The sequence below is a fragment of the Pongo abelii genome, chromosome 1, assembly GCF_028885655.2.
Source record: "Pongo abelii isolate AG06213 chromosome 1, NHGRI_mPonAbe1-v2.0_pri, whole genome shotgun sequence".
Lineage (NCBI taxonomy): Eukaryota > Metazoa > Chordata > Mammalia > Primates > Hominidae > Pongo > Pongo abelii.
Genome location: NC_071985.2, coordinates 179,313,634 through 179,335,634, shown reverse-complemented (window position 1 = coordinate 179,335,634; position 22,001 = coordinate 179,313,634). Strand labels below are relative to the sequence as shown.

The 22,001-nt window shown below is 47.4% G+C and overlaps 1 protein-coding gene across 1 annotated transcript; it reads left to right on the top strand.

The window, feature by feature from the left end:
• Positions 1-3,415: 3,415 nt before the first annotated feature.
• DIO1 (iodothyronine deiodinase 1) lies at positions 3,416-20,428 on the top strand. The gene is made up of 4 exons (XM_024255489.2): positions 3,416-3,920; positions 14,024-14,167; positions 15,456-15,655; positions 19,271-20,428. The coding sequence occupies exons 1-4, from the start codon at positions 3,584-3,586 to the stop codon at positions 19,337-19,339; spliced, it is 750 nt and encodes a 249-aa protein (XP_024111257.1). The 5' UTR covers positions 3,416-3,583; the 3' UTR covers positions 19,340-20,428.
• The last annotated feature ends 1,573 nt before the right edge of the window (positions 20,429-22,001 follow it).

The following is a 22,001-nucleotide window of genomic DNA, read 5'->3' as shown; positions in this document are numbered from 1 at the left end:
TGCCTCAGGCTTCTCACCTTCTGCTTCGAGGCTTGTTTCTTGATGCGATGGGGTCATGGGACCTTGCTGAAACCAATTAGCACCCAGACAGGTGCATCCCAGAAGTGTAGAGGTAGAGAGTTGTTAATGTCTCATGAGGCAAATCTCTGACCAATGGGGTCAACAATTGATGAATATATGCTTTTCCTGTTTTTCCCCCTCAGGCGCCCTTTCATATAGCTTTCAAACTACCTAGCAGGATTAAGCAACCAAATGCCTTTGGAAGTGACGCATTTGACAATGCATCCTCGCAATGGGTCTCCTTCCTTCCCTGATATACAAGCCCTGTACTTCACTCCTGGTGCTTGGATTCATACTTGCCAATAAACTACTCGTATGAGGAACCAATATGAAGGCATGTTGGTACCAAAAGTGGCCCCAGAAAATAAAACCTTAGGTTGGCATTTTGTAACTGAACTGCTCACCAGTCACATGGCAACAACAAATATATTGCTGATGTTAAGGGGAGAGGGAAGGAGGGTGGTGGTGGTGGTGGTATGATAACACTTAGAATAGAATGTCATCACAATTACTAAGGTGTCTGTCTACAGTTGATTGGGATAAGGTGCAGGTAGAAGATAAGGTGCTGAGTTACCTAGTGGCTGTGGCACTGGAACATTAAGAGGACAATGATAATTATAAGGACTATGGAATGGACTGGGTTTTCTTAACTCCATTGGAAACCTTGAAAATAAAATGACAGACTTAGAACAGCCAACTGTCAATTTGAGGCACTTTGTGAAAGCTAGAGAGCCTGTATGGCAGCTTTGAAGATTCTTATTCTTCCATAGCCTTGAGAAAGACTGGACGGAAAATCAGGCCCAAGATCTAATTGTAAGGGTGGCAAAGTTTCAACGAAGACTGAATGCACAGCCTCTGTAGGTCTCCTCCATCAAAGCTGGGGCATTGTCAGAAAATGAATGGGAACCTGAGAACTGGGATGAGGATATTTGGGTGGGAAAGCCTGAGACTTGACCATCCCTCGTTTCCAGTTTCCCTTGAATCTTTCAAGGGAAAGGTGGCTGTGGCAGAAGTAGTCCTTTCCCCCTTGTTAAAGGAAAGCAAAGTCCTCTTGCTTAAAGATCCTGTAATGATTACCTGCACGACATTGCTTTGGACTAAGGGACCAATTTAATTGTAAAGAACATGCAGCAGTGACACATAACCATGGGTCTTACCCACTGGTCTTACCATGTGACTCAGTCATCCAACAGTAGGTGGCCTAATAGGATGGTGGAATGGCTTGTTAAAGGCACAGTTAGGGCTCCAGGTTGGGGAATATACTCAGGAGACTGGGGCATTGTCCTCCGGCATGTAGTACATACACTAAACCAATGGTTTATCAATTATTTATAATGGTACTTTGTTCTAAATACCTATAGATTTGCAAACCAAGGGGTAGCACTTCTTACTATCACTTTCAGTGAAACCTACACACATAGAATGTGTGCCTCCTGCCTCACAAGTTTAAGATCTGCTTGGTTGGAGATCCTGGTCCCAGGGAAGCAGGGAAGGAGGAGAGAGAACACTTCCATTCCAGTCACAGTTCCACTGAATTGGAAGCTGTGACTATCACTTAGGCATTTTTGGCTTCTCACACCACTGCACTAGCAGGTAAAGAGTGCTGGCTGGGCGCGGTGGCTCACGCCTGTAATCCCAGCACTTTCGGAGGCCAGGGCGGATCACCTGAGGTCAGGAATTCGAGACCAGCCTGGCCAACATGGCGAAACCCATCTCTACTGAAAACACAAAAATTAGCTGGGCATGGTGGCACACGCCTGTAATCCCAGCTACTCGGGAGGCTGAGACAGGAGAATTGCTTGAACCTGGGAGGCAGAGGTTGCAGTGAGCCGAGATTGTGCCACTACACTCCAGCCTGGACAACAGAGCGAGACTCTGTCTCAAAAATAAATAAATAAATAAAGAGTGACACATGGTGGGGAAAATCAGCCCTGATTACTTTAAGAAGTTGGGGGCTGGGCATGGTGGCTCATTCCCATAATCCCAGCATTTTGAGAGGTCAAGGAAGGAGGACTGTTTAAGGTCAAGAGTTCAAGACCAGCCTGGGCAACATAAGGAGACGCTATAACAGTCACAAAATTTGCCGGGTTTGGGTGGCACGCCTGTAGTCCTAACTACTCTTGCTGAGGTGAGAGGATGGCTTGAGCCCAGGAGTTTGAGGCTGCAGTGAGCTATGATCACACCACTGTCCTCCAGCCTGGTGATAGAGGAAGGAAACCCCGTCTCAATTATTTAAAAAAGAAAAGGTCTTGGGTGTGTTTTAAAACACTTTCCAACTCTGAGCTCTATGATTCTTCTTTCAGTTTCTCCAATGAGCCATGCTGTCTCTGGCTTCTGGGCCTTTGGCCGTGTGGTTCCTTCCAACAGGACACTATCCCCACTTTGGCCAGCTGACTGCTTGCCGTCTTTCTGGTTTCAGCATAGAAATCACTTCCTCAGTGAAGTCCTCTTGACTTCTCTAACCAGAATTAGCTTCCCCTTCTCCCTGCTCTCATAGCCCACACACACCCTCTGCCTCTGGACTTCATTTAGGAAATGGTAGTTTTTTGTTTACTTGTCTATTCCCCGCACTAGACCATGACTTCCTTGAGAGAAGAGCATGTTTTATTTATCACTCTATGCCCAGTGCTAAGGGGAGTTGCAGGCCCCAGGTTTTGTTAGGAATGGTCCCAGTTCTGTCTCTGCCCTGGGAGGTTTCAGATCCATATCCCCTGGGGAGGGCCCTGACTACAGAAATAGTCAACCACCAGCTAGATGCCAGGATTGGGGGCCGGGCGCGGTGGCTCAAGCCTGTAATCCCAGCACTTTTGGAGGCCAAGGCGGGTGGGTCATCTGAGGTCAGGAGTTCGAGACCAGCCTGACCAACACAGTGAAACCCTGTCTCTACTAAAAATACAAAAATTAGCCAGGCGTGGTGGCAGGCGCCTGTAATCCCAGCTACTCAGGAGGTTGAGGCAGGATAACTGCTTGAACCTGGGAGTCAGAGGTTGCAGTGAGCCGATATCGTGCCACTGCGCTCCAGCCTGGGCGACAGAGCGAGACTCCATCTCCAGCAACAACAACAAAAAACCATGGATGTTTGTTGGGAAAACAAAGATGTTTGTTGGGAAAAACATCTTTCATTAGTAAAAGAAGAGTTTGTGTATAAAGAATAACTAATAGCCAAACCTATTGACTTGTGAGAGAGCGTCTAACAGGGTCTCTTTAAGTGTGGTCTTTTTAAGTACTTGTTTTTTAAAAAATTAATCAGAGGGAGAATTTAAGACGTGGAATCTACCAATCCAAGAATCTCTCAAAAGCTCAGGCAAAGAATCGGAAATGATAATGATTAAAACAGACCTTTGTGCACCTGGTTAGGAATTTTCTATCTCATGACAGAAAGGCAAACATCTTCTGACCTGACTCCTTCCCCTGGCCCGGGGTTGGCTGCTCCTACCCTGCAACTTCATTCAGCTCCGCCCAGTGTCGCCTGGCTGCAGCCTCTCTGCCCATAGGCCTCAGAGCTTACTCTGGCTGTGCCGAGATGGGGCTGCCCCAGCCAGGGCTGTGGCTGAAGAGGCTCTGGGTGCTCTTGGAGGTGGCTGTGCATGTGGTCGTGGGTAAAGTGCTTCTGATATTGTTTCCAGACAGAGTCAAGCGGAACATCCTGGCCATGGGCGAGAAGACGGGTATGACCAGGAACCCCCATTTCAGCCACGACAACTGGATCCCGACCTTTTTCAGCACCCAGTATTTCTGGTTCGTCTTGAAGGTCCGTTGGCAGCGACTAGAGGACACGACTGAGACAGGGGGTCTGGCCCCAAACTGCCCGGTGGTCCGCCTCTCAGGACAGAGGTGCAACATTTGGGAGTTTATGCAAGGTCAGGAGGCTGCCACACAGAGGGGTGCTTGAAATAGTGGTAGAGGGGGATGAAGAGATAGGTTGGAAAGTTCTGAATTCTCCTACTACTTTTGCTGCTCTTTTTGGACCTTCTTGTCCTCTTCCTGCTTCCTGAAACTAGAACTTCTTGTGGATTGTTTCTGTAAGTAACATCACCACCTTCCCAGGCACTCAAATCACAAACCATCCTGTCTGGTATTTCAGCCCCTGGAACACTGCTCTCACTGTACAGGCTGATCTGCCTGGGCTGCTCTTTGCCCACCTCTCTGCCTGGTTGACTCTTGTTCAATCTTCAGACTGTTGCTCAGTGACACTTCTTTCAAGAAGCCAAGCCCAACTCCCCCATACTAGGTTACCCTCTCTCATCTGCCTGCTTAACATCCTAAACTTTTCTTTATTACACCTGTCGCGGTTTGTAATTATGTACGGCTGGCTAGGATTCATGTCTGCTTCCCTCACTAGCCTGCAAACTCAATGCAAGTCGAGACCGTTGCTCTCACCCACTATTACACCCATGCCTGATGCTGGCACATGGTAGCTGCTCAGTAAATACTTGTTAAAGAGCTCTCGGCCGGGCATGATGGTTCACGCCTGTAATCCCGGCACTTTGGGAGATTGAGGCTGGCAGATCACAAGGTCAGGAGTTCGAGGCTGGCAGATCACGAGGTCAGGAGTTCGAGACCATCCTGGCCAACATGATGAAACCCTGTCTCTACTAAAAATACAAAAATTAGCCAGGCGTGGTGGTGTGCACCTGTAGTCCCAGCTACTCGGGAGGCTGAGGCAGAAGAATCGCTTGAACCCGGGTGGCGGAGATTGCAGTGAGTCGAGATCGTGCCGCTGCATTCCAGCCTGAGCGACGGAGTGAGACTCCGTCACAAAAAAAAAAAAAAAAAAAAAAAAAAAAGTCTCAGTTTTCTCTCTCTAACTCCACCCACTCCCCAGTCCAGGAAAACCAGTTTCATCTACCTGAGTTCTTGGCCGCTCCAGTTTTCTCTTTTTTGTCCTCCCAGCTTCTCTTCCTGCCAGAACTTCCTTCTCCCCCACTTGCCCACTCAGCCAGCCCAGTTTGTGAATGGCTCTTCTCTGAGTACATAGCAGCTCAAGCACTTTCAGCAGCTCCCCTCTGCATTTAGGATGAAGCCCAGGCTCAGCCTTGGATTCCAGGTCCTCCGTGGTCAGGCTCCAGCTTTTCTTCTCAATTCTACCTCTGAGCTCTCCGCCACACTCATTTCTTTCGGACAAACTGTTGGGCCTTGTACATCTCTTGTACTTTCCCTTGTTTTTGCCTTTGCTGATATCGGCTGGTCGGGAATGCCCTTCCCCTCTCCATCACCATCTAAATCCCCTTCATTCATGTGGGTCCAGCTCTCCTGCCGCCTTGTCCTCCGTGAAGCCACCTCAGCTCCCTACAGCTAGGCATGTGCTCTCTCCCTTCGGCTCATGGCTGTCTGTCTGCACCTCTCCTTGGACACTGCTGCTTCCTGCTCAGCACCTGGTACCTAAGCACAAGTCTTATTTCCCTGCCCAATGGACAGCCTCAGGAGAGGGTGTGTGTCTGATTTATCTCTGGATTCCTCAGCATGCTTGGCCCAGGGCCTAGATGCAGCAGGTAGAGAAGGCACCTGAGGCAGTTGGTTTATTCCGTGTTTTTCTTGTTTTTCTTTTTCTCTTTTTTTTTTTTTTTTTTTTTTTTTTTGAGACAGGGTCGCACTCTACTGCCCAGGCTGGAATGTAGTGGTATGATCATGACTCACTGCATCCTTGATTTCCCAGGCTCAAGCCATCCTCCCACCTTAGCCTCCTTAGTACCTGGGACTACAAGTGCACACCACAATGCTCGGCTAATTTTTGCATTTTTTGTAGAGGTGGGGTTTCACCATGTTGCCCAGGCTGGTCTCGAACTCCTGGACTCAAGTGATCCACCCACTTCGGCCTTCCAAAATGCTGAGATTACAGGCATGAGCCACTGTGCCTGGCCTATCCTGTGTTTTTGAAAGCATGTTCTTTAGAACCTAAGTTCCACAGATATGCTTTACTATGTAGTGTTGCCTGGTCAAAGTAGTTGGGAAACCCTGAATACTATATCCTCCTCCTGGAATTTCATGTGCACATGAGCGTATGCACATGAGGAGTTTACAGTTCCATAGAACAGATGGAGGTAATAAACAAATCCTTACAGTCCTACGAAATGAGGGAGGCTATAAAAAATAGAACTTTTGCCTGGAGGACTTGGAAGGTTTCCTAGAGGAGGTGGCTCTGGAACTAGGTCTTGAAGAATGAGTCAGATTTTTGTAGCCTGACAAGGAAAAAGGGAAGAATGTTTCAGAGGGGAAGGCAGGAGCTTCTTTTGTTTTTGTTGTTCATTCATAATTTTAAACCACAGTGCACAAATGACCTCAGTTTATTTAACAAATGTTCACTAATTCCGCTGGTAGTAAGAGCAATGGTAATAACTAACTTACCACATGCCCATGTGCCAAGCACTGTAACAGAACCAGGCCAATTTGCTGAATGCCAATCATCGGCAGATCAGTTCCCTGAAAGCCAGCTTGCCTCATGGCCAATTCACGGAATGTACTTGCATCATGTAACGTCCGCTTTCAGTGAGGCAGTTTACATTTTAAAGACTGTTGAATTTGGTCTGAGCCCCGTGGCTCACGCCTTTAATTCCAGCACTTTGGGAGGCTGAGGCGGGCAGATCACTTGAGGTCAGGAGTTCAAGACCAGCCTGGCCAACATGATGAAACCCCGTCTCTACTAAAAATACAAAAATCAGCCAGGTATGGTGGCATGCACCTGTAATACTAGCTACTCAGAAGGCTGAGGCATGAGAATCACTTGAACCCAGGAGGCAGAAGTTGCAGTGAGCTGAGATCACACCACTGCACTCCAGCCTGGGTGACACAGCGAGACTCTGTCTTAAAATAAAATAAAATAAAATAAAAAAAAAACTGTTCGATTTGTCTCTGCTCCCTGCTGCTGCAGCTGAGACTGAAAATTGGTAAGAGTGACCAGATGCAGTGGCCCATGCCTGTAATCCCGGCACTCTGAGCGGCTGAGTGGGAGGATTGCTTGAGCCCAGGAGTTCAAGAACAGCCTGTGCAACAGAGTGGAACCTTGTCTCTACAAAATATTTAAAAATTAGTGGGATGAGGTGGTGTGAGCCTGTAGTCCCAGCTACTCAGGAGGCTGAGTTGGGAGGGTCACTTAAGCCCAGGAGGTCGAGGCTTCAGTGAGCCATGTTCATACTAGTGCACTCCAGCCTAGGTGACAGAGTTAAGACCTTGTCTCAAAAATAAATAAATAAAATAAAAATTTTTTAATGGTAAGAGGAGGGGACTGAAGCAAAAGAAAAATCTATTTGCAAAATAGAGTTTACTTTCAACACATTAACCCAAAGTCCCCTGAAATCATAGGTACTAACAATACAGAAATAAACACCATGGGCCTCTGCCCTGGAAGGCCTCATAAACCAGAGTGAGAGATGGCATGGTGACAGGGAAGCAGAGGGCGCTGGGGGAAGGAACCCTGTCAAGAGTAGGGTAAGGAGGTGGCCGAGGGAAAGCTTCCTGGAGGAGAGGATGGTGAGCTGATTGTGTAGGGACAGTGAAACCTTGGGGTGGGTGAAGAAGAGGGCCATGGGAAGCAGGGCAAGGCAGAGAGGAGGAGCAACAGAGGTCTGAGACGTGGAGGAGCAACATTCAGTTTGGCACAAGTGGGGTCCCAGAGGCAGGAAGGGGTGAAGGATGAGGCTGAAGGCATCATCAGGAACCAGAGCTTACGGGGCCTTGTGTGTCGTAGCTGCAGGTTGACTTTATCCTGAGAGTACTGGTGAGTTCTGGAAGGGTTTCCAAGAGAGAAGGAAACATGATCAGTTCTGCTTATTAGAAAGACATTGGCCGAGCATGGTGGCTCACACCTGTAATCCCAGCACTTTAGGAGGCCGAGGCCAGTGGATCACTTGATGTCAGGAGTTCAAGACCAGCCTGGCCAACCTGATGAAATCCTGTCTCTACTAAAAATACAAAAATTAGCCGGGCATCGTGGCATGCGCCTGTAATCCCAGCTACTCGGGAGGCTGAGGCAGGAGAATTGCTTGAACCCGGGAGGCAGAGTTTGTAATGAGCTGAGATCGTGCCACTGTACTCCAGCCTGGGCAACAAAGCGAGACTCTGTCTCAAAAAAAAAAAAAAAAAAAAAGACATGTTGTAACTACTTTGGAAACCCACCAGGCCACCAAAAAGCTCTGTTGTATGCTTTGGGTATAAACTCTGAACTCAGAGCCAGAGGCAGAGAGACATGAAGAATCTTTACTGATAATCTAAAGTAACTGCTTCATTTTTGAGATGCAAAGGTCCAGAGAGGTGAATGACTCGCTTAGAGTCACACAGTGAGTTCTTAGAAGAGCCAGAACTAGACTTCTGACTCAGCTCGTGCACTTGCTGCTACTGGATAAGACAGCAGGAGCTCAGGGAAACTCTCAGCCACCTCCAGCCCTCTGTGTGTCCACGCACACGCACACACACACAATATACACACACTCTTGGACACACACAGAACAAAACATCGAGTAACTGGCATGGTGTGGCAGAAAGCAAGTTCTGGATGATTTACTTTCTGGATACCTGAGAGTTAATCTGAAATTGGCTTTATTTCAGCCCCTGTTTAAAATCTTCTAACATCTTTCCAAGTGTACTTACAAGTGTTGTCCAATAACTATAAATAGAATTTCTCTGCTGAGAGATCCTGACGTGTGGGGTAATTTACTGATCTGGGCTGTTTTCCCATTTATACAAAGGAGTTGGACTTGATAGTCTTCACTGGATGCTCGAAATGGTGTTCTCTGCACTGTGGTCTGTGGACATGGGCAGGGTGCCAGCCCCCATGCACCCATCCTTTACCTCTCTGCTGCTGAGGAAAGCAGAGAGCTTAGTTTAAACTTTGCCCTCAATACTGACCACTGTACCCAACCACACTATAAATAATTAAACAAATGGCTCTGTCTCTTCCAGGGTCTGAATCAGTGGATGTTGAGTTTTTTTCCCAATTAAAAACAAAATTTCATACAGCTGATACTTAGAGTCGATCATGACCATAAGTCTTTCAGGTTCTTTATTTTTTATTTTTATTGAGATGGGGTCTCATTCTGTTGCCCAGGCTGGAGTGCAATGGCACGATCGTAGCTCACAGCAGCCTCATTCCTGGGCTCAAGCGGTCTTGCTGCCTCAGCCTCCCAAGTAGCTGGGACTAGACATGTGTCACCACGCCTGGATAATTTTTTTTTAAGAGACGGGGTCCTGCTATGTTGCCCAGGCTTTTTGGGTTCCTACCTAAAGAGTGACAGAGTGACACTCTGGGGTCATTGGAGGCCAGTGACCGCCACTTGGCCACAATTGACCTCTGAGCTGCCCTCCTGAAGCCTGGGCCTCCTTGTCACATGGGTGAGAAATCATAGTGCAGTCAACCAGCAGAGACTGAGGCCACTCAACGCCTCCTCAGGCCTCTTAAGAAAAAGTCTGACCCAAGGACGAGGAGAGCTGCTTCGTATGTCCAGTGAAACTAGTCTGCTTTCCTCTCATATGCTAAAAATTGAGAATATAAGCCAATTTTGTTTCTTCTTTTACTTAGCCACCAGGAAACTCAGAGTCAAAATATAGCTCAGTTATAACAAATGCGTGGGACCTATGGCCTGTGTGTATTCCGTTTTCCCCTCCTGTTCTACGCCTCCTGGAGGGACATGATTAAAAAAAATTTTGGCCAGGCGCAGTGGCTCATGCCTGTAATCCCAGCACTTTGGGAGGCCAAGGCCGGTGAATCACTTGAGGTCAGGAGTTCGAGACCAGCCTGGCCAACATGGAGAAACCCTGTCTCTACCAAAAATACAAAAATTAGCCAGGCATGGTGGCACGCGCTTGTAATCCCAGCTACTTGGGAGGCTGAGGCAGGAGAATTCCTTGAACTTGGGAGGCAGAGGTTGCAGTGAGCTGAGATCATGTTTTTGCACTACAGCCTGGGCGACAGAGGAAAACTCCATCTCAAAAATAAAAAATAAAAAAATTCTATTTAATGTGTTAGTATAGGTGTAAGGAGCTTTAAATTCTTTGCAGAACACGGAGGGGGTATAGTTAACCAAATAAACCACATGCAAGTTAAGATGCCCTCTACTCCCCATCTATCTGCAAACCCTGTCAATTCTGCCTTCTGCCCAGCTCCACTGCCCCACACTAGCTAGCTCAGGCTCCCGTTCTCTCTCTCTCTCTTATAGAGACAGGGTCTCATTCTGTGGCCCAGGCTGAAGTGCAATGGCACAATCACAGCTGACTACAGCCTCAACCTCTTGGGCTTAATGGACCCTCCGGCCTCAGCTTCTTGAGTAGCTGGGGCTACAGGCACACACTACCAGGGCCAGCTAATTTTTTTTTTTTTTTTTTCAGAGATAAGGTCTCGCTGTGTTGCCCAGGGTGGTCTTGAACTCATGGGCTCAAGTGATCCTCCTGCCTCGGCCTCCCAAAGTGCTGGGATTACAGGTGTGAGCTACTGCATCCAGGCCTATTGTCTTTCATGTAGACTTCTCCAGTGCCCCCTAACTGCTTATCCCTCACTTTCATTTTCACTCTTAGTCCTTTCTCCACAGACCAGCCAGAGTGATCTTCAAGTGTAAATCTGGTCATTACATGCCCCTACTGTAGCAGTCAGGGTTCTGGCTTGTAAGCAACAGAAGCTGCCTCTGGTTTTCTTGGTCACACACACATATGTACATAAAGGAACATACTGGAAAGACGTTGAGTGCGTTCCAGAAACAATACCAGCTGGTCTTGATTGGACTGTCTTTCAGCATCAATAGTTGGGCCTGGATCCTGCTGTCATTGTGGTTGCCATGGGAACCCATCACCATCCCTTACAGGGGCACCACAACTGGGCTGTGGATGAATTCTGCCATCTCAATGACTCCCAGAATCAAAGATCTATGTGGAAGGGTATAATTAGCCCAGCTGGGGTCACTGCCTGAGCCCTGGCTGCCAGGGGCGGAGTGCGAACCTGGCCCTTCTGTCTTCCATAGAGCAAGGCTGGGCACACTGTTTCATAAATAGAATACAAAACAGGGAATTCTAAGTAGGAAGGAGAGTTAGGAGCTGGGCAGCCAAAACTGCAACAAATGAGTCAGATATAGTCAAGTGTGCCTATAGTTCCAGCTACTCAGAAGGCTGAGGCAAGAGGATCACTTGAGCCCAGAAGTTCAAGGCTGTAGTGTATTATGATGGCACCTGTGAATAGCCACTGCATTCCAGTCTGGGCAACATAACAAGATCTTGTCTCTTAAAAAAAAAGAAAAGAAAAGAAAAGAAAATATGCAGCAATATTCACCACCCTTGCTTTATATTCCTATGATAGCCCACATACCTAGGATAAAATCCAGATTCTTTACAAAGGCTTATGGGAGCCTGCCCGCTCTGGTCCATCCCTAACTCTCTAACCCTTCTCTTGTTGCTCTCTATGCCTGGTTCCTGCCAGTGGTTTTGTGGGGCCTTGAACACACCAAGTTTGGTCCCTCCTTGGGGGCTCTGTGCGAGTCTCTTTGGCTAGAATCCCTTTCTCCCTTTTCCCATGGCTGGTTCTCTCCTGTCTTTCATTTCTCAGGTTAAATGGCAGCTCCTCAAAGGCCTGCCCTGCCCTGCCTGTCTAAAGTAGGTCACTCCTTTATAGCCTCTCTCGTAACACTGATCACAATTTGAAACTTCTTCATTTACGCATTTACTTACTTTTTTTTTGCCTGTCTCCCCATTAAGAAGACTTCAAACTGCACACAGCCAGAGAGCTGCTGGTCTCATTCTCTGCCGAATCCCCAGTGTGTGGCAGGGAGACTTGCATATTTTAAGTGCTGAATAAATACTTGTAGATAGGATGAGAGTATGCTACATTCTGGAGATTCGAGGATGAATGAGGAACAGGCCCTGCCCTCAGGGGACAATGAGTAGGGGGGTTTGGGGGTATGTGGACACTTAAACAGGCCATGTCACAGTGCAAGACCAGCCATGCTCCAATAAATGTATGGTAAGGGCTCAACAATGTCAGCTCTGGCCGTAAGAAACCACAGGAGGCCGGCTGCTCCCCTGAGTTGTCCTTGGTCTAGGATCGGGAGTTACAGAAGGCTTCCACCCAGGGCTGGCTTCATGGACATGAGACCAGTGAATCACACAGGGACCTACACTCAAAAGGGCCTCGTCCTTGGGATTTAATGTTCTGCAGCAGCTGTCTTGAATTTTTGTTGCTGTTGTTGTTTTTAGAACACCAGAGTTGCAAATTATGTCTTGAAATTCTTCCTAATTTTATCTCTGAATCTGCATTTTGTACAATGGAGCATGCCCCGAGGACTTGGAGCCTCTGCTCGCACAGGCTCCTGCCTTCCACAGCCTCCCTGCCCCTCCAGGACATGTTCTCTAAGGCCCACTGTCCCATCCCCAGGTGCTCCTTCCTGCTCCCACCCAGTGACTGCTGCCATCTCCTGACCCCAGAGTGGGCCTGGATACAGATATGAGGAAGGTGGGGGTCAGGTGTCACATTCCCCCAGTGTCGCATGGCAGCTGTCCCCATCCCAGGCTTGCAGTGCCATAGTGCAATTCGCCAAGTGACTGAGGGTGGGGGAAGCCTCTTGCCCACCCTTTCCCCCATCAAGGTACCTAGTATGTTCCTTACAGAGGTTGCAATGCCCTGTGGGTGCGGTGGTGGACAGGTGGGAAGAGGCCATGTCTGGCTCAACTTCTGTGATGCTGGGCGGGGCATGGCATGTTGGTCTGGTGGCTGGAGGGAAAGGGAAGCACACACACACTCAGTCTCTGGGGTGCTGGGTAGCTGTGAGGATCTGCTCTCACTCTATGAATATCCCTGTGCCAGGGGAGTATGACATTAAATAGCAACTAAAAGACACGATGCCAGGTCAAGAGAGTGATACAGAAGATTAGAAATGTCTTTGTATTTTAGGCTAGGCACGGTGGCTCAGGCCTGTAATCCCAGCACTTTGGGAGGCCGAGGCTGGCGGATCCCTTGAGGTCAGGAGTCTGAGACCAGCCTGGCCAACATAGTGAAACCCCATCTCTACTAAAAATACAAAAATTATCCAGGCGTGGTGGTGCACACCTGGAGTCCCAGCTCCTCAGGAGGCTGAGGCAGGAGAATCTCTTGAACCTCGGAGGCAGAGTTTGCAGTGAGTTGAGATCACACCACTGCACTCCAGCCTGGGTGAGACTCCATCTCAAAAAAATAAAAAAGAAAGAAACGTCTTTATATTTTAACAAATTTAGTGGCACTTTCCCCCACTTTTTGAACAAGGAACCCTGCATTTTCATTTGGCAGCAGGCCCAGCAAATTATGCAGCTGGTCCTGCTCCTGGCGTTCACTCTCTTTGTGGAGCTGCCTTCGGTGCCTCCCTACTTCATAGCTCAGGGAGGAGATACAAGCTCATAGCAACAGCTTACATTTATTAAGCACCTACTATGGGCCAGGAACCAGTTTAAGCCCTTATCTCTATTAATTTATTTAATCCTCCTAACAGTGCTACAAAGTATTATTATACCCCCTTTGTGGATGAGGAAACTGAAGTGCTATGAATAGAAAGAGCACTGAATTGAGAGTTCAGAAACCCGAATGTTCATTTTAACTCCTCACTGACCTGCTGTGTGACCTGGAGCAAGTGTGTAAAACTCAGTTTCTTTGTCTATAAAATGGGGGAAAAAATTACCAACCTTACAGTATTACTAATCCCATCGCATGAGAGAATGGATGCATACCTGCCTTATAAACTGCATGAAAGGGACTCCTCTTATATTTAAACTACTATGCAGCAACTGCAGGTGGTCCACTGAGACCACCTAAAAAAAATCTCTCATTTTAGAGAGGAGTAAACCAGCTCCAGCCCCTGCTAAGTCATGCTCTCTAGGCGTCGGGCCCCAGTGCCTAGGACCCATCCTAGGGTGCGGGGCAGGGGCAATAAAAATAACAGAATTGAACACAGGAGTGAAAATGGTGCTTGTAAAAGAAAGCTGTGTGTAGATTCTCAGTTTGTGATGGTTGTTGCTGTTTCAGGTAATAGGCCACTGGTGCTGAATTTTGGAAGTTGTACCTGACCTTCATTTATGTTCAAATTTGACCAATTCAAGAGGCTTATTGAAGACTTTAGTTCCATAGCAGATTTTCTCGTCATTTACATTGAAGAAGCACATGCATCAGGTACAGAAAGATTCTCTGCCTCTTCTACCTCTTCCCACTCTCTTTTCTCTCTCCCTTTTCCCCAGGCCCCATCTCAAGGTTGGGAGGTGGAAGGAGGAAGAGGAGGGGAGAGGGAAAGAGCCGCTATTGACTGAGCACCCACCACTCCCAGGCCCTGCACTGGGCTAACCTCACAGTCTGTGCTTTCAATCAGGGTACAGAGAGCAGAACACCTGGAGTGACAGGGTCTGGCTAGGAGAGAATTCTAACATTTTGATCAGATAAATAGGGAAGTCAAGGGAGAAGAACTGATTTGAACACATTTACAAGGAATTCAGACCCAAAATGCCACAGGTGAAATGACAGCCATATGGCTATTTTTTTTTTTTTTTTTTTTTTTGAGACAGGGTCTTGTTCTGTCACCTGAGCTGGGGCTGGAATGCAGTAGCACTCACATGGCTCACTGCGGCCTCAACCTCCTGAGCTAAATCGATCCTCTTGCCTTAGCCTTCCAAGTAGCTGGAACTACAGGCATAAGCCACCATGCCCAGCTAGTTTTTTGTATTTTTTGTAGAAACAGAGTTTCACCATGTTACTTGGGCTGGTCTCAAACTCCTAGGTTCAAACAATCTGCCCACCTTGGCCTCCCAAAGTGCTGGGATTACAGGCGTGAGCCACTGCGCCCAGCCTATATTTGTATTTTTGAAAGAACACTGTGGTGAAGAATTAGGAGAAAAAGTAGTACTTAAACTCAGTATGAATTAGAATCATCTGGAAGGCTGTTAAAACGCAGATGTCTGGGTCCCATTCCTAGTCCATCCAGGCTGACGCCTAGGGTTTGCACTACTTAACAAGCTTCCAGGTGATGCTGATGCTGTTAGTCTGGGGACACACACTTAGAGAACTACTGATCTAAACCCTTGCCTCTCCAAGTATGGTCTAGGCGCCAGCAGTCTTGGCATCCTGGGAGTTAGATGGACTCTCAGTTCCACCTTCGACAGACCGAATCAGAATCTTCCTATAACAAGGTCCCCAAATGATTCATGCACATTCAAGATCAAGGAGTGCTGGTTTATTGGACTATTTCACATTGAAGAGCAGGGGTCTGGCAGACAGGAGCCCTGGGCTTCAGTTCTGGATCAATCACTAATTCCTGATGTGACCTTGCACATTCAACCATAATAGGAAACCAGGCCAAATCATTGCCAAGGGCTCCTCTGAGAACCTCAGTTAAAAGTGAGGGGCTATTTAGTCTGCAGGAAGTGTGTGCTGTGTCAATGGGACTTGGTGCCTGGTCTTTCTCTTGTAGATGGCTGGGCTTTTAAGAACAACATGGACATCAGAAATCACCAGAACCTTCAGGACCGCCTGCAGGCAGCCCATCTACTGCTGGCCAGGAGTCCCCAGTGCCCTGTGGTGGTGGACACCATGCAGAACCAGAGCAGCCAGCTCTACGCAGCACTGCCTGAGAGGCTCTACGTAATCCAGGAGGGCAGGATCCTCTACAAGGTGGTGACCTGGGGACAGGGGGCCCAGGGAGGGCAAGGGCAAAGAGAAGGCTTTGCATCAAGCAGAACTGGATTCAAATCACCACTCAGCCATTTACCAGCCACGTGACAATGGGCGAGTGCTTTCACTTCTTGGAGTTCCTTCAATTTCCTCTTCTGCAAAATGGGAATGTTGGTCTCCACCTCACAGGGGATGAAATAATGCACGCAAAAGTCCCTAGCATTTGGACTGGAGCTGCATCCTCCTGGCTTCCTTTTGAACCCAGATGATGGCCCAGTCCTGGTCTGGTTTCAAACTCAGAGACAGAGAATGTTGTTTTTGTTTTCTGTTTTTTGGGTTTCTTTCTTTCTTTCCTTTTTTTTTTTTTTTTGAGACAGAATCTCACTCTGTTGCCCAGGCTGGAGTGCAGAGGGGTGACCTTGGCTCACTGCAACCTCCACCTCCCGGGTTCAAGCAATTCTCCTGCCTCAGCCTCCCAAGTAGCTGAGACTACAGGCACACACCACGCCCAGCTAATTTTTGTATTTTTAGTAGAGATGGGGTTTCGCCATGTTAGCCAGGCTGGTCTTGAACTCCTGGCCTCAAGTGATCTGCCCGCCTTGGCCTTCCAAAGTGTTGGGATAACAGGCGTGAGCCACCATGCCCGGTCTGTTTTTGTTTTATAAACAATGCTCAGAGAGGGGAATTGACTTGTCCAAGGTCACACTGGGCAAGGCTCTGATTTCAATTCTAAATCCCCTGATCGGGTGGGCCAGAAATGAGAAGGTCTGAAGCTGCTAACATCTGGGGCAGGCCTGAACCAGGGCTGGCAGGGTAGAAGTCTCAAGGGGAATGGAACTCATGGTTTGGAGCTGGAAATGCTGGACGCAGGGATGTGAGGCAGAAATGTATTTCAGGCTCCCTTTCTTGTGATTGCTTCCTCTCGAAAGTTCCAGCCTGGTCAGGGTGAGGGAGGTAAGTGCACAGCCTCTGACTCTTTAGATACAGTTGGCTTGGCCTCCCTTAAGAAGGTAGAAACTACGTTTTAAAGCTATTGAAGGGATTTCAAGCTTTGGGGAGCAGATGAAACCAAGTATGTGGATGCTCCTCTGTCCACAGATCAAGATCAAGCTGACCCTACTTATTCAGATAAAACAAGCAAAAACTCGCAGGCAAATTCCCATGGTGCAAGGGTCACAGTAGAAGAATGTGGGTCCCTCATCCTTTCGTGTACCTTGGGACATGGTTCAGGCATGATTGAGGCACCCTGGGCACTGAATCCCTACCTTGGGTTAGGCCCTGTGCAAATACCGGAAACACAAAAATGAATTGAAAATGACTCATACCTACCCGGGCGCGGTGGTTCACGCCTGTAATCCCAGCACTTTGGGAGGCCGAGGCAGGCTGATCACCTGAGGTTGGGAGTTGGAGACCAGCCTGACCAACATAGTGAAACCCTGTCTCTACTAAAAATACAAAATTAGCTAGGCGTAGTGGCGCATGCCTGTGATCCCAGCTACTTGAGAGGCTGAGGCAGAATCAATCGCTTGTACCCGGGAGGCAGGGGCTGCGGTGAGCGGAGATCACACCATTGCACTCCAGCCTGAGCGACAAGAGTGAAACGCTGTCTCGAAAAAAAAGAAAAAAAAATGACCGGCCGGGTGCAGTGGCTCACGCCTGTAATCCCAGCACGTTGGGAGGCCGAGGCAGGTGGATCACGAGGTCATGAGTTCGAGACCAGCCTGACCAAAATGGTGAAACCCCGTGTCTAGTAAAAATACAAAAATTAGCCAGGCATGGTGGCATGTGCCTATAATCCCAGCTACTCGGGAGGCTGGGGCAGGAGAATTGCTTGAACCCGGGAGGCGGAGGTTGCAGTAAGCCGAGATCGCACCACTGCACTCCAGCCTTGGCAACAGAGCAAGACTCCATCTCAAAAAAAAAAAGAAAAAAAGAAAATGGCCCACACCCTTACTTCAAGGTACTCACAGGCTGAGGGATAAGGAAGACCCAAATAAGACTATTACAGTGTCCCAACTGCTGGGGGACTCCAGAGCAGGGGTCAGCACGTCTTTTCTGTATAGGGCCTGATAGTAAATATTTTCAACTTTGTGCCAAGTAATCCCTGTTGCAACAATTCAATTCTGCTGTTATAGCATAACAGCAGCTGCAGACAACATGCAAATGAACGCATGTGAGGCATCAGGACTAACCTGGCTCTCAGACTGTAAGTTTTTCAACCTCTGGGGAAGGGTAGGCTTCTCAGAGGGGGCAGCAATTGCTTGGGCCTTAAAGGATAAGGAGTTGGCCTAGTGAGCACAGTGAGTGAAAATCATTGCAGTATAGGGAAGAGGGTGAGTGGAGGCACTGAGGCATAGTAGGGCAGAGTGTGAATAAACGATTGGGGACATTGGGGTTACACAGGGGTCTCATTCTGGACCAAGGGGTTTGGTCTTCAACTTAGGGCAAAGGAGAGCCACTGACGGGTTTGGAGCAGGAAAGAGACATGATTGGACCTGTACTTAGAACGTTCCCTGGCTCACGGCTGTAACTCTAGCACTTTGGGAGGCCCAGGTGGGTGGATCACCTGAGGTCAGGAGTTCAAGACCAGCCTGGCCAACATGGTGAAACCCTGTCTCTATTAAAAGTACAAAAAAATTAGCCAGGCATGGTGGTGTGCGCCTGTAATCCCAGCTACTTGTGAGGCTGAGGCACGAGAATCGTTTGAACCTGGGAGGCGGAGGTTGCAGTGAGCAAAGATTGTGCCAGTGCACTCCAGCCTGGGCAACAGAGTGAGACGCTCTCAAAAAAAAAAGAAAAGAAAAAGAAAATTCACTGGTTCCATGGCCGGGCGTGGTGGCTCACACCTGTAATCCTGGCACTTTGGGAGGCCAAGGCGGGCAGGTCACTTGAAGCCAGGAGTTTGAGACCAGCCTAGCCCACGTGGCGAAACCCTGTCTCTACTAAAAATACAAAAATTAGCCGGGCGTGGTGGAGTGTGCCTGTATTCCCTGCTACTCAGGAGGCTGAGGCAGGAGAATTGCTTGAACCTGGGAGACGGAGGTTGCAGTGAATCAAGATTGTGCCATTGCACTCCAGCCTGGGCAACAGAGCAAGACTCTGTCTCAAAAAAATAAAAAGAAAAAAAGAAAGTTCACTGGTTCCTGGTTGAAAAATGGACAGGAGGGAGCAGGGACTAAGGACTGGGGATAGCTGGGAGGGGTGGCAGCTGCCCAAGTTGTAGGATGAAAAGGGCTGACCTAGGGCAGTAGAACTGGAGAGGCAGAGATGGTTCTGAGGTAGGATGGGTAGAACTTGATGTGAAGGCTGGAGAAGAAGATTAGGCCAGTCTGAAGGTCTGATTATGGAAGAAAAGCTTATATGTACAGAACCCTTCTCTTTTTGAAAGACTATGTCACTTTATGTCCTCTAGTTTTTCTACTTCTCTCTCCAACCTTCCTGTTAACTGCTGATGCCACTGTACACACTTTCTCATCCACCTCACGGTTGCATCTGCCATTGAATTAGCCATGCTGATGGCTCCTACATAGACATCATTTGACCAGATCTTGCAACTAACCTCCAGACCTACATGTTCCTTACAAGTTGGGAATGACTGATTCATTTCTCTTGCAGGGTAAGTCTGGCCCTTGGAACTACAACCCAGAGGAAGTTCGTGCTGTTCTGGAAAAGCTCCACAGTTAATCTGGACAGATACCTCAATTCTAGGTGACCAATGGGAGGGCTTCTCAAGGCTTAGCTCTCCCTGAGACCCAGCTGGTTTTTACCCTTGACCTGTGTCCCTAGCTGAATCGTTAGCTCAGATTTTTCTGATCTAAGCAAACAACTCCCAGCTGAGGAATGCAGGCCACAGCACCCAATCAAGACAAATTGTTATTATCAGAAAATGAAGCAACACTTGAGCTGTTCAGGCCAGTTCCCTGTTGAAGAAACAGTTCCCTGTTGAAGAAAGTACAGCCTGACACTGCTCCCACTGTGGAGACCACATTCCCTGCACACCGTCTTTGAGAGAGCAGTTGCTCTCTACAGGCACACTTCTGAGGTACGTTATCTCTCTCCAGCCACTCTGATACCAAGTAATTCAAGCTGGCATTCCTTCTATTAGGGAAATTCATTTTGCCCAATTTGCATTTATGGAATTGATCATTTAAGACACTAAATTAGTTTTTAGAACCAATTGTGGGAAGAATTCCAGTTGTAAGGAAGAGATGAGGAGTTGGAAGAGGAGGGATTAGATACAAACAGGAGGAGGCAGTCATCCTCTCCTTGCCAAAAGATTTAAACCTGTCCACATTGGTGGTGATGATGGGTGAGTTTCCATGGTAACACATCTCTAATTTTACCAGGGAAGAGGAGAGTACTCACTTTACCATCTTTGAATATATTTCATAGAAATCTAGCTCTCTGTACCCTGAAATCTTCCACTAGCCTCACTTTTCAACAGTCATCTGGAAGAGAGGGTTGGCTTCCCAAAAGCATAACCTTGACCAAGCCAAACAATAGGCACCAGCAATGCTGTCATTCAGTTATGCAGAAGCTCATATGTGAAATTCTGTTTCTCTGATTTCTTCGCAAGTCTCTTAATGGTCATTTGTGTTAGATTACATCAAACTGATGGATAACCATTGGTATTCATCTATTTTAACTCTGTGTCTTTACATATTTGTTTATGATGGCCACAGCCTAAAGTACACACGGCTGTGACTTGATTCAAAAGAAAATGTTATAAGATGCAGTAAACTAATAACAGAATTATTAAAATATATCAGGCTATTTTGGATGGCTTCAGTGTGATCTTTACATTTTCTTTTCCAATTTGTATCTGATTACCCAGTGTAATCTGACCAGCAAAAATATCATATGCTGGAAGGGCCTCATTTTGGGGGAAGAACATTCAGGCTCTATGTTACATGTTAAATGTGATTTTGTCTTATGAACTCCTGCTGGAGTGAAATAATTTTTCACATTGGAATAAAATTACCTTTATAACATGACATAAAAGAATGGATCAGGAGAACTTTTGCTAGCATGAGAACACATTCTCTTTAGCTATACTTTAGTTGCTACAAAGTTAATATTATTAATGTTGTCACTTTATTATTTTAAAAATAGTTATTATTGCAAGAGGCTGAGGCAGGAGAATCACTTGAACCCGGGAGGCAGAGGTTGCAGTGAGCCAAGATGGTGCCCCTGCACTCCGGCCTGGGTGACAGAGCAAGACTCCGTAAAAAAAAAGTTATTATTAATCATCTACCAGGCACCGTCACTTTCAGAGATGTTATCTCATTTAATCTGTCTATATCTCAAAGAGGAGATGATTATCCCCATTTTACAGATGAGGAAATCTAGGCTCAGAGAGTTAAGTAACTTGCATAACTTCTCAGAACCAGTAAGTAACAAGCTGAGAGTCAAACCGTATCTCTAACTTCAAGGCCAGAGTCCTAGCTCTGTTCCTGCCAGCTGGGTGATTTTGATCAAGCTGCCTTGGTATCTTGACCTATAAAACAGGGTATCAATAGTGCCTAGCCCATAGATTCAAGAGTAGAGCACTCAGAACTGTGCCTGACTTGGAGAAAATGTCATGAAGCATTGGCTATTATTATGATTATCATAATTATTGTCCCACAACTGCTTCCTCGGGCCCTCTTTTTGGGGGTTGGAGGTGGAAGGAGGACAAGACAATAGGGATGCTGAATAAAAATTCTCCATCCTACCAAAGCCACTCATGACCAATACAGGCATGAGTTTGTGAGGCTATACTGAAAATGAGAAGCTGTGAGAATGATGGGACTGAAGCACAGCTGAGCACTCACTGTCCCTCCCAAGTACTAAGTTCCACAAAAGGAGACAGGATATAAGGCAAGGCTCTTTTGAATCACTTCTCTGACGGTCTTCCAATTCGTGTCTATAAATGCACAGAAATATCCCCATTTTCAACAAATAATAGTAGCTGGAACTGAGGAGCTTTTCAGAATGACAGAAATAGACCTCTGGCTTTCCAGTTAGATTCTCTTCAACTTAATGCATCAAACATTGAGCATTGATTATTTTCTGGGTGCAGAGTTATGCAAAGATGGACGAGGAAGAGCTGTTGTTCTCCAGCAGCTTAATCTCACAGGGGACCAGACATACACTCCAATGACCATAACTCAAGGTGGAGTATATGTTAGAGTGCAGACTAAATGCTCAGAGGGCACAGAGAAGACAGCAAGCCTCTGAGCTGGGTGAATCCAACAATGCTTTTTGGAGCTGGTGGCATTTGAGCTTGGCCTTCAAAGATGCCCAGTACTTCCATAATTTGGGATGGGAGCCTGGAGAAGATGGGAAGGGAGAAGGGCATTTCAAG